The 11,848-nt window shown below is 40.3% G+C and overlaps 1 protein-coding gene across 2 annotated transcripts in view; it reads left to right on the plus strand.

Annotated features, from left to right (window-relative positions):
- NEK3 (NIMA-related kinase 3) overlaps positions 1-11,597 on the plus strand; it is a 30,908-nt gene extending 19,311 nt beyond the window's left edge. Inside the window, exons 11-16 of one of the 2 annotated variants that reach the window (XM_011938889.1) lie at positions 2,687-2,736; positions 6,722-6,824; positions 7,680-7,823; positions 8,071-8,205; positions 10,128-10,254; positions 11,023-11,597. In XM_011938889.1, coding sequence (XP_011794279.1) covers positions 2,687-2,736; positions 6,722-6,824; positions 7,680-7,823; positions 8,071-8,205; positions 10,128-10,254; positions 11,023-11,107 — 644 coding nt within the window. In that variant the 3' untranslated portion in view covers positions 11,108-11,597. Of the gene's footprint in view, positions 1-2,686; positions 2,737-6,717; positions 6,825-7,679; positions 7,824-8,070; positions 8,206-10,127; positions 10,255-11,022 lie in introns of both variants that reach the window. The other variant, XM_011938880.1, reaches the window with a different exon arrangement.
- Positions 11,598-11,848: the final 251 nt, after the last annotated feature.

The following is an 11,848-nucleotide window of genomic DNA, read 5'->3' on the forward strand; positions in this document are numbered from 1 at the left end:
TTTGCATATGTTGAACCAGCCTTGCATCCCAGGGATGAAGCCCACTTGATCATGGTGGATAAGCTTTTTGATGTGCTGCTAAATTCGGTTTGCCAGTATTTTACTGAGGATTTTTGCATCGATGTTGATCAGGGATATTGGTCTAAAATTCTCTTTTTTTGTTGTGCCTCTGCCAGCCTTTGGTATCAGGATGATGTTGGCCTCATAAAATGAATTAGGGAGGATTCCCTCTTTTTCTATTGATGGGAATAGTTACAGAAGGAATGGTACCAGCTCCTCCTTGTACCTCTGGTAGAATTCGGCTGTGAATCCATCTGGTCCTGGACTTTTTTTGATTGGTAGGCTATTAATTAGTGCCTCAATTTCAGAGCCTGCTTTTTTTGATTGGTAGGCTATTAATTAGTGCCTCAATTTCAGAGCCTGCTATTGGTATCTTCAGGGATTCAACTTCTTCCTGGTTTAGTCTTGGGAGAGTGTATATGTCCAGGAATTTATCCATTTCTTCTAGGTTAAAAGAGAAGCTTTTCTAATGTAAACTGTGGACTCTGGGTGCTGGGTGGTAGTGATGTGTCAGAGTAGGCTCATTGACTGTAAAGGAGCGGCATGTTGGTATTGGGGAGGTACTGTGTGTGTGGGGACAGGTGGTATATGGGACTGTATGTACTCACCACTCAGTTTTGCGGTGAACCTAAAACTGCTTGGTTTTTTTTGAAATGGAGCTTCACTCTTGTTGCCCAGGCTAGAGTGCAATGGCACAATCTCGGCTCACTGCAACCTCTGCCTCCCAGGTACAAGCAATTCTCTCGCCTCAGTCTCCCAAGTAGCTAGGATTACAGGCATGTGCCACCATGCCTGGCTAATTGTTTGAATTTAGTAGAGATGGGGTTTCACCATGTTGGTAAGGCTGGTCTCGAACTCCTGACCTCAGGTGATCCCCCCACCTCGGCCTCCCGAAGTGCTGGGATTACAGTCCTGAGCCACTGTGCCTGGCCTAAAACTGCTCTTAAACAATAAAATATCCTAATTAAAAACAAAAACCAGAGGCTTTTCCAAAGTTGTGAATCATCTACATAATAGCTGCATGAAATTTTCATATATCTATAGTCTATCCTGAGAAAATGCAAATTTAATTTATTGTCTCTTTAGAAGTTGTCATCTCTGAATTTTTTTCAAAGCTATTTTTATTCCGTTTCCTTTCTCATCAGTGATTTCCTTCTGAAGAAATCCAACAGAGCTAATAGCTATGAACAGAATACAGGAGAAGAATTAAGAAGCGTGGGAGATCACCCACTGCTGGGACATGTTGCAAAACCTCCATTGCCTGGTGCTCTTTATCATAATGTTATATGCAGATACTACAAAAGAAACATTTTGAGAACTGTATTGTTTTCTTAAACTTAACTTTTAAATGTTGTTTTTGGAAGGATGCAAACCCTTCAGTCTTACAACTCAACCTTTTCTCCATTAGCTAAGAGATAGCCAGTTACCTTTGTTTTACCAGTTTGCTTTAGCATAGGTGTTATTCTGTGGCTTTTGTTCACATCCCAAGGTAGTGGGAAATTAGTTTTAAAATGCTAGGCAAGAAAAAATGAGACTAAGAAAAATTTCAAGGTAGTTTGGAAAAGTGTAGGTTTTTTTAAATTACCTTTATTTTATTTTTGAGACAGAGTCTCACTCTGTCTCCCAGGCTGGAGTGCAGTGGTACGATCTTGACTCATTGCAACCCCTGCCTCCCGGGCTCAAGCAATTCTCGTGCCTCAGCCTCCAGAGTGGCTGGGACTACAGGCGTGTGCCACCATACCTGGCAAATTTTTTTTTTTTGGTAGAGACAGGGTTTCACCATGTTGACCAGACTGGTCTCAAACTCCTGACCTCAGGTGATCTACCTGCCTTGGCCTCCCAAAGTGCTGGGATTACAGGGATAAGCCACTGTACCCGGCCGAAAAAGTGTAGTGTTACAGTTTCTAAAGAGGAATAAAGTAGTTAGAGAAATGCCACCAAACTGGGACCATATGTCTGATGGCATCTCCAGTTTAATGTGTAGACAGACCAGAACAATGAAATGGAACAGGGCAGGGATCGCATCCGACTTGCTCACTCTTGTATTCTCAGTGTATCATCATCCATGTTCAATAGCAATTTTTTAAAATGTTGAGTGAATAACGGACATGAACCACAGGGCTCTGCCAGAGAAAAATGAGGCATAGCCATTCCTACCAAAGGGATCAATTGCCAGAGTTCTCTCCTGACTCCTCCTGCTGGTCTCTTCTGAGTTAATAAACAGCTCACTTCTTCTTAGGGATACCCGTCCCACCAGCTGTGATAGCTGACAGGAAAAGCACGGACTCCACTAGCTAGCATGCACCAAAGGGGATAATGACCTTAAGTATGCAGAGTATGTTACCTCTTAGTGCTTAAATGGGTTGGCATAAGTGAGTAGAGATGTCTTTTAACTTTTAGATTTTAACTTTAGGAACGAAACAGTGGAAATAACCTCTTTCAACAACTGAGATGTATTATTAGGTGATTAAAGCTTGTTATTCCCATTCAGGATATCAGAGAGCTTTGGTTCTTTGACTTTAATAACCTCACTCGCTTCTCCAGCTGTATGCAGATCATATTAGGAACTTAATAGGATGATCCTTTATGTGTTTTATCTTTCTACCTTCTCTCTCTCTTTTAAAAGCAAACCCCAGCAGAATCAGGATAACTTTGGGAAATGAAGCAAGCACAGTGGTAAGTGCTTTAAAATTACATTTATGAGGCTGGGCGTGGTGGCTCACGCCTGTAATCCCAGCTCTTTGGGAGGCTGAAGCAGGTGGATCACCTGAGGTCAGGAGTTGGAGACCTGCCTGGCCAACATGGTGAAACCCCGTCTCTACTAAAAATACAAAAATTAGCCAGGCATGTTGGCATGCACCTATAATCCCAGCTACTCGGGAGGTTGAGGCAGGAGAATCAAGTGAACCTGGAGACGGAGGTTGCAGTGAGCTGAGATTGCGCCATTGCACTCCAGCCTGAGCAACAAGAGTGAAACTCCATGTCAAAAAAAAAAATTACATTTATGAAATATCTACCTCCTGGATGCTGGGTACCCTTAAGTGCCGTAAGATATTTGAAAGACTGTGACCTGGTCCCTCCGGTTAAGTACTTCTTCCTTCATCTTTTGGTATGTGAAAGAATTAGTAGCTGTTCATCTGCACTGTCAGCTGAGCCACTTTGGGTCACCATTTATTGTTTACTTTTCCATTTGTTATTATTTTTTGAGTCGGAGTCTCGCTCTGTCTCCCAGGCTGGAGTGCAGTGGCACGATCTTGGCTCACTGCAAGCCCCGCCTCCTGGGTTCACACCATTCTCCTGCCTTAGCCTCCTGAGTACCTGCCTCAGCCTCCCAGAGTGCTGGGATTACAGGCGTGAGCCACCGCGCCCGGCCTCCATTTTTTATTACTGATGACAGTGGTTTCAGTACAGATGTGAAAGAATTTTGTCTTGCTTTCAGTCATGAAAATCTTGTGTTATCCTGGCTTTTTTTTTTTTTTTTTTTAGGTAGAGTGTCACTTTGGCATCCAAGCTGGAGTGCAGTGGCGTGAACATGGTTCACTGCATCTTTGAACTGCTGGGCTCAAGTGATCCTCCCACCTCAGCCTCTCAAAGTGCTGGGATTATAGGTGTGAGCCATTGGGCATGGCTGCTTTTTGGTTTATTTGTTTGTTTATTTTCAAACAGAATCTCCCTCTGCCACCCAGACTGGAGTGCAGTGGTGTGATCATGGCTCACTGCAACCTCTGCCTCCTGGGTTCAAGCGATTCTCATGCCTCAGCCTCCTGGTTAGCTAGGACCACAGGCATGAGCCACCATGCCCAGCTAAGTTTTTGTCTTTTAGTAGAGGTGGGGTTTTGCTATGTTGGCCAGGCTGGTCTTGAACTCCTGACCTCATGTGATCTGCCTGCCTTGGCCTCCCAAAGTGCTAGGATTACAGGTGTGAGCCACCACGTTATGGCCTGCTTTTTGTTTTTTTATGGTGGTACAATATACATAACATAAAATGTGCCATTTTAGCCAATTCTAAGTGTACAATTCAGTAGTGTTAATTACATTTATAGTATTGTGCAACTATCACTACTATCTATTTCCAAAACTTTTTATTATCCCAAACAGAAACTCTGTACCTGTTAAACAATAACTCCCACTTCTACCACTGCAGCCCCTGGCAGCCTCTAATCTCAAATCTGGTAGCCCCTGGTAGCTGCTCAAATCTTTGTGTGAATTTGCCTATTCTAAGTATTTCATATAAGGGGAATCATACAATATTTGTCCTTTTATGTCTGGCTTCTTTCACTTACATAATGTTTTTAAGTTCTTCTGTGTGTCAAAACTTCATTCCTTTTTATTGCTGTGCTGAATAACATTTAGATTACTATTTAAATCTTAACATTTTTCTGTTCAATGCCTTGTAGTGCCTCCTTGTTATCCCAAGAATCAGTTTTCAGGCTGGCATTCGGGGTCCTGTTCATCCTGTCTAGCCCTGGGCAACTGTGACATTCTTTTACACTGAAGCTTCTCTAAAGCTGTGGATATTAACAACTGATCCATGTTTCAGTGTTGTCACACCCCCCCTTAGCAAATCGTATACTATTGATTTTTTTCTTCAGTATTTCAGTTAACCTTTCTTTTTCTCCTTCTCTCCTTCTCTCTCTCTCTCTCTGTTGCGTAGGCTGGAGTGCAGTGGCATGCACACCACTCATGGCAAACTCGACCTCCTGGGCTCAAGGGATCCTCCCACCTAAGCCTCTTGAGTAGCTGGAACTACAGGTGCATACCACCATGCCTGGATAATTTTTTAATTTTTTTATAGGAATGAGGTCTCACTATGTTGCCCAGGCTGGTGTTGAACTCTTGGGCTTAAGTGATCCTCTCACCTTGGCCTCCCAAAGTGCTGTAATTTACAGGTGTGAGCCACTTCGCCTGGCCTAACCTTTCAATTCAAAAAGGAAAAGATGTTGTACTGACAACAAATTGCTCTCTTCATGCAATGCACTAGTAATTAAACTTGTAAATTTTTTGAATGAACCATAAGTTCTAAATAAATAACGACATCCCATCATTATGTTGCTACAAATGGAATACAGACCTCTATACTTTTTTTTTCTTTTCATTGTAATGTCTGTTTGTTTTTTTTTTCCAACTTTTTGAGATACAATTTACATGCCACAAAATTTACCCATTTTTGTGCACAATTTGATAAATTTTGGTGATGGTATTTGAACATCCATATAACCCCTGCCACAGTCATCTTATAGAACTTCCAGGCAGGGCAGAGTGGCTTACGCCTGTAATACCAACACTCTGGGAGGTGGAGGCAGGAGCATTGATTGAGGCCAGGAGTTTGAGTCCAACCTGGGCAACACAGTGAGACCCCATCTCTACAAAAAATTAAAAATTTTAGGTGGGCATGGTGACACATGCCTGTAGTCCCAGCTACTGGGAAGCTGAGGCAGGAGGATTGCCTGAACCTGGGAAGTTGAGGCACAGTGAGCTATGATCACACTTCTGCACTCCAGCCTGGGCAACTCAGCAAGACTCTGTCTCAAAAAGAAAAGAATTTCCATCCCCTAAAATGTTTTCTTGTGCCCTTTGCAGATGATCTGTGCCCATACGCTATAGTTTGATACCACCTGTAGTGGACACAGCAATATGTGTTCGCAAAATGAAAAGGGTGCAACACGTGAACAAAATGGAGAAAAGGCCAAAAAGTCAGTCAGGGAATGAGGGACTTGAGGTAGGAAAACTTGTGTGCAGGCCAGCAAAGGACAATGGCAATGAAGGCAGAGTTGAATAGCAGCCAGAGGAACGTGGGAGGCCACTGCACACACAGAAAGCAGTGATCCTCAATGGGAAGGAAAGACTGGAATCCCCTGGGGGGCTTTTCACAGCTGCCCCTCACCACTACTCCTCTGAGATTCTGATGTCATTCTTGAGTGTAGGAGGCTTTGAAATCGCTGCTATAAGTGAACCACCACTGTTAAGTGACAGATTTTTATGTTCCCTACATGTGTGGGAAGAGAAGTTTCAGAACCACTGCTTAGAAATAAGAAAACCCACCATGCCACCCAAGCCTACTGTTTATTTATTCATTCAATAAAGAATTGAGAACTTCTTTGCCTGGGACTCTTTAGGCATTCAATGTGTACTCCTTCTCAAAATATATGCAGATTTAGTAAACTAGATAGTGGATTACTATATTTTGTGAAATAAATCAAGGGCTTAGATAATTCGGAAAGATACTGAATTAAGTGGGAACATTTTGATTCTATATGGCAACTTTATAAAATGTCTCATTTTAATATTACAGTTTGTAAAGCCCAGTACAGCAAACCATATTGAAATTTTTCATTACTCTTTTCCTTAGTAAAGACCTGTCAAATATCTGTCATTTTAATATATCCTCTTTGTATTTATAATAATTGATATTAATGGCTATTAATGCATACGCCTATTAATATATACATGTATGTAGGTTTATGGTTGTTAATATACATATATATTATTAAACACATATAGATGGCTATTAATATACATGTCTTTGGGGTTCTATGATTATGCATGTTTTTTAATCCATTAATTTTTATTTGAAATTAAAATGGCTGACTTTGCATATTTGTTTACCTTTTTTGTAGCAATTCAAGCATTATTTAATCTGTATTGTTAATCTCTTTTAAAGCAAGAGGAAGAACAAGATAGAAAGGGTAGCCATGCTGATTTGGAAGGCATTAATGAAAATGTAGTTGAAAGTGCATTGAGAAGAGTAAATAGAGAAGAAAAAGGTAAGTTATTCAAATTCTAATCATTTCTTAGGTGAGGAGTTGGGAAGTACAGAGGGAATACCAATTTTTATGTTACTAGGTCTCAGGTATCGTAAACAAGAGTACAAGCTGATATTTGTTTGCTTATCTAGTAACTTTTTTAATGTTTTAGAAATATTTTATTTACCTACAACAAAAGAGAGAATAGCATTTATCAATAAGAGCCATTAGAAACAGTGGTATTTATTGTGCTAGCCACCTTAAAAAGCATAGCATACTGTGTGTATGTAAGTCCTCCCAGGGCTTCATTCTTGCACAATGTGTAACATGTAAGTATATACATATATTTTTTTTTAAAATTTTTTTATATTTTTTGAGATGGAGTCTCGCTCTGTTGCCCAGACTGGAGTACAGTGACCCAATCTCGGCTCTCTGCAAGCTCTGCCTCCTGGGTTCACACCATTCTCCTACCTCAGCCTCCCAAGTAGCTAATTTTTTTTTTTTTTTTTGTATTTTCAGTAGAGACGGGGTTTCATCGTGTTAGCCAGGATGGTCTCGATCTCCTGACCTCATGATCCGCCTGCCTTGGCCTCCCAGAGTGCTGGGATTACCAGCGTGAGCCACCGCACCCAGCCTACATATTTTTTTTTTTAAAACTCAGTCACTGTAATGATTCATTTTAACTTTTCATTTTGGATTTTTTTAAAAATTTCCTTTGCTACTTAGATTTGAAAGAACATTGATCTTTCAAACATAGATCTGAGTTTGAAAGAGAAAAGAAACACTTTCATATTGTTGTTAGATAGTCTCTGTGTGGACAGAGATGGATACATAAAATAACATGCTTGGCATTCCTTTTTTACATTTTAAAATTAGGCAATGAGTCAGTCCATCTGAGGAAAGCCAGTTCACCAAATCTTCACAGACAACAGTGGGAGAAAAATGTACCCAATACAGCTCTTACAGCTTTGGAAAAGGCATCCATACTCACCTCCAGTTTAACAGCAGAGGATGATAGAGGTTAGTAGTCAGATTGAATACTATTATTTTACTAGAGAACTTTTTCTAATACTTAGTGCACTAGAGGCTTTTAATGCCTGTGAAGGGTATTTGGCGTCACACATCAGAGCATTGCTTATACAGGTGAATGAAGTAGATTTTAGTTAACAGTCAAATATAATTAACTTTGCTTGAAAATATGATCTGTAAAGTACATGCTGAAAAATCTTTTTTTATTCGGCACTAATTTTTGTCTTTTTCCAACTAGGTGGTTCTGTAATAAAATACAGCAAAAATACTACTCGTAAGCAGTGGCTCAAAGAGACCCCTGACACTTTGTTGAACTTCCTTAAGAATGCTGATCTCAGCTCGGCCTTTCAAACATACACAATATATAGACCAGGTAATTCATGTGTGTATGTGACCTTGGAAACCCTTTGACTTTTTGAAAATTTTGGTAAATATATATAACATAAAATTTACATTTGAACCCTTTCAAAGTGTGCAGTTCAGTGGTACTAAGTATGCCACATTGTTGTGCAGCCATCACCAGTATCCATCCACAGAAATGTTCTCCTCTTCCAAAACTCAATTCAAAGGGTTTCCCTCCTCCCAGAAACGCTTTGATTTCAAAGTTGTAAAATAATTCATAACATTGTATTTTTAGGTGTTTTTTAATCTTTTCTAGCCAGTCTTAAGCTACAATTAAAATTTTTCACGGAGCTACATTAGTTCTGTTTGCTCATTTGTTTGCTTATTTTCATAATCCTGCTACTACTTTCTTTGAAGAGGAGCCCATTTTTATCATGCAAATATGCCATTGCTTTAGCAACAACTCCAAGATTTCTTTTGCTGTATACCTGAACTCTGTTACATTGAATAGAGCTCAAAAAGGATGAACAATTAGGATTTGATTTTTAAATTTTTTTACAGACATCTTTACTAACATTGTGTAAAATAATTTTTTTATAATACTGTCCTTAGGAATCTAGGCCAGTGGTCTGTATTAGATATGTATGTGTGTATGTGTATTATAATTATGATAATTTAATTACTAAGCCACCTTGCTAGGTTAAGATCTAAGATAAATTATATCAAGTAGAGCAGGTAATGGTATGGCAAGTCTGACTATATTTATTGCAACGATTTAGTTGTATTTGTTTATTTGGTCAGTATTTATTGAATGCCTAACATAGGTTAAGATGAAAAAAAGAATAAAACACAATTCCTGCCCTAAGGATGAAGGAGTTCATTACATGGGAGGTCAGCACACTGATAAGGAATTATAGTGCCCTGTGATATATGCATTCAGATAGAACTGTACACAAAAGGTCATGGAAGCCCTAAGGAGGTGCTGATGCATGGGAGGAAAATGTTAAGGAAGGTTAATGGTTATGAATTTCAATTTTGCAATTTTAGGTCCAGGATTTTCTGTCTGGTCCAGTGATAAAGTCTTTGTCATTTTAGGAAAGTCCCTGTTTAAAAACTATGTCATACTTCTATTTTGAAATGCCTTTTAGAAGATTCGGCCCATGTTTTTAGGGTAGATTTTCATGCTGTTTGTGAGAAATCTAAAAGTAATTACACCTGGAAAAAATTTTTAAGCATGCATATGGTCTTCCTTCAGTTTCCTACTTTTCTTCCTCCCCATTGTGAAAACTTGGGAGAAGAAAGTTCAAAGGAAAAAAGAAATTACTATAACCCAACTTTCAAAGGTAACTTTTAATGCCTTAATATACATTCTTATATTGGGAGGGTTTTATGGTAATTTTACGAGTTTTTTTTTTCTCTTAAAGAAAATCCTGTTTATAGGCTGGGTGTGGTGGCTCATGCCTGTAACCCCAGCACTCTGGGAGGCTGAAGCAGGAGGATTGCTTGAGCTCAGGAGTTCAAGACAAGCCTGGGCAATATAGCGAGACCTTGCCTCTACTAAAAAAATTAGCCAGGCATGGTTCTGGAAGCCTCTAGTCCCAGCAACTTGGGAGTCTGAGGTAGGAGGAGCTCTCGAGCCTGGGAGTTAGAGGCTGCATTGAGCCATGATCATGCCACTGCACTGCAGCCTGGGTGACAGAGTGAGACCCTGACTCAAAAAAAAGAATAAAGTTCTGTTTATAAATTTAGTCCATGTCCTGGTGCTTCTGCTTCCGGGGCCTGTTTTATGCCCACAATCATGTTGGGGTTGGGTAATGTGGGGAGACACTACACAAGAGTAATGGGACATGGCATTGTCCTCAGCCAGCAAGCTTATGGAAGATTTTAGTCAAACTGCATGAAATAAGTAAATACTGTTTAAATTGGTATATCTTCTGTTAATATCTCCTGAAGGTTCAGAAGGGTTCTTGAAAGGCCCCCTGTCTGAAGAAACAGAAGCATCAGACAGTGTCGACGGAGGTCACGATTCTGTCATTTTGGATCCAGAGCGACTTGAGCCTGGGCTAGATGAGGAGGACACGTACGTTGTGATATGTGTAGAAAGCTTTAGCTGGGGGTGGAGTGTGTGTGTGTTTGTGTGTGTGTGTGTGTGATTTAAATTAGACCATGATAATTTCAGGTTTGGTAGGGACCTCTTATATTATTTTTCATCATAAATGGAATTTTTTTTTTTTTTTATTTAGACGGAGTCTCTCTCTGTCTCCCAGGCCGGAGTGCAGTGGCGGGATCTCGGCTCACTGCAAGCTCCGCCTCCTGGGTTCAGGCCATTCTCCTGCCTCAACCTCCTGAGTAGCTGGGACTACAGGCGCCTGCCACCACGCCTGGCTAATTTTTTGTATTTTTAGTAGAGACAGGGTTTCACCGTGTTAGAGTCTCAATCTCCCAACCTCGTGATCTGCCCACCTTGGCCTCCCAAAGTGCTGGGATTACAGGTGTGAACCACCATGCCCGGCCATCATAAATACGGGTATTTATATCCTGATCTTTTGTCTAGGATGGGTAATACCTTACAATATGATTATAAAATTCCTGATTGAGCCCTACACCTAGGGCCTTTCAGCTTGAACTTGTTATTTTTTAATATATTAGGTTTTACATGTTAAAAAGTGTTAGAAACAGTCAAAGAAGTGATCTTTTGGAAGAACTGACAATTTTTTTCCTTCAGTTGCCTTATGGAACTCATTTTTCAAAAGCTTAAGTATTATTATGGTGGTGTCCTGCTTTGAACTCACCAACAGATACTGTGCCCCTAATGTAGAGGTTTATGGTCCAAATTGTTTTTTCACAGGGATTTTGAGGAGGAAGATGACAACCCCGACTGGGTGTCAGAGCTGAAGAAGCGAGCTGGATGGCAAGGCCTGTGCGACGGATAATGCCTGAGGGAGTGTTCCTGAGTCACACTGAGGAGAGGCTTCACTGAGGAGTTCATGTTGAGATGATCATGAGTTTGTGCGATGTATATTTTCCTTTGGAAACAGAATGAAGCGGAGGAAACGCTTAATACTTAAAATTGTTCTTGATTAGTATCATGAGTTTGAAAAGTCTAGAACTCCTGTAAGTTTTTTAATTCGAGAGAGAAGGTGTAGTAGAATGAGTGTGAGCATTGGGCTTTGCAGTCCCATAGAACAGAAATGGGATGCTAGCCTGCCACTACCTACTTGTGTGACTGTGGGAAATTACTTAATCTCTTCAAGCCCCAATTTCCTTAACCATAAAATGAAGATAATAATGCCTACCTCAGAGGGATGCTGACCATAGACCATTACAGCAGCCCGTATGTTATTCACATGATTTGTGTTTATTATTATGTGACTCTTTTTACACTTCCTAAAGGCTTGAGAATTAAATATATTTAATTATGATATAGTAATGTGTGCAGTTTTTCAATATGACCTGATTCTGAGTAGTTTGAAGATCATTCCATTGGTCTTCACCAGCTGTCCTTAAATACAGACCCTCATAGGATGCACAAAAGAGCTTGGGTTGGAGGGTCAGCCCTGGGAAGCGTGAGGTGGTCTGTAGATCTTGTCAGAAGATAGCAGTCCTGTAGATGAGGAAGGAAGAGGCCAGAGGTGAGGAGCAGAAATGGTAAATATCAGAAACTAGAGAGTGAT

The sequence above is a fragment of the Colobus angolensis genome, unplaced genomic scaffold, assembly GCF_000951035.1.
Source record: "Colobus angolensis palliatus isolate OR3802 unplaced genomic scaffold, Cang.pa_1.0 Scaffold101, whole genome shotgun sequence".
NCBI lineage: Eukaryota > Metazoa > Chordata > Mammalia > Primates > Cercopithecidae > Colobus > Colobus angolensis.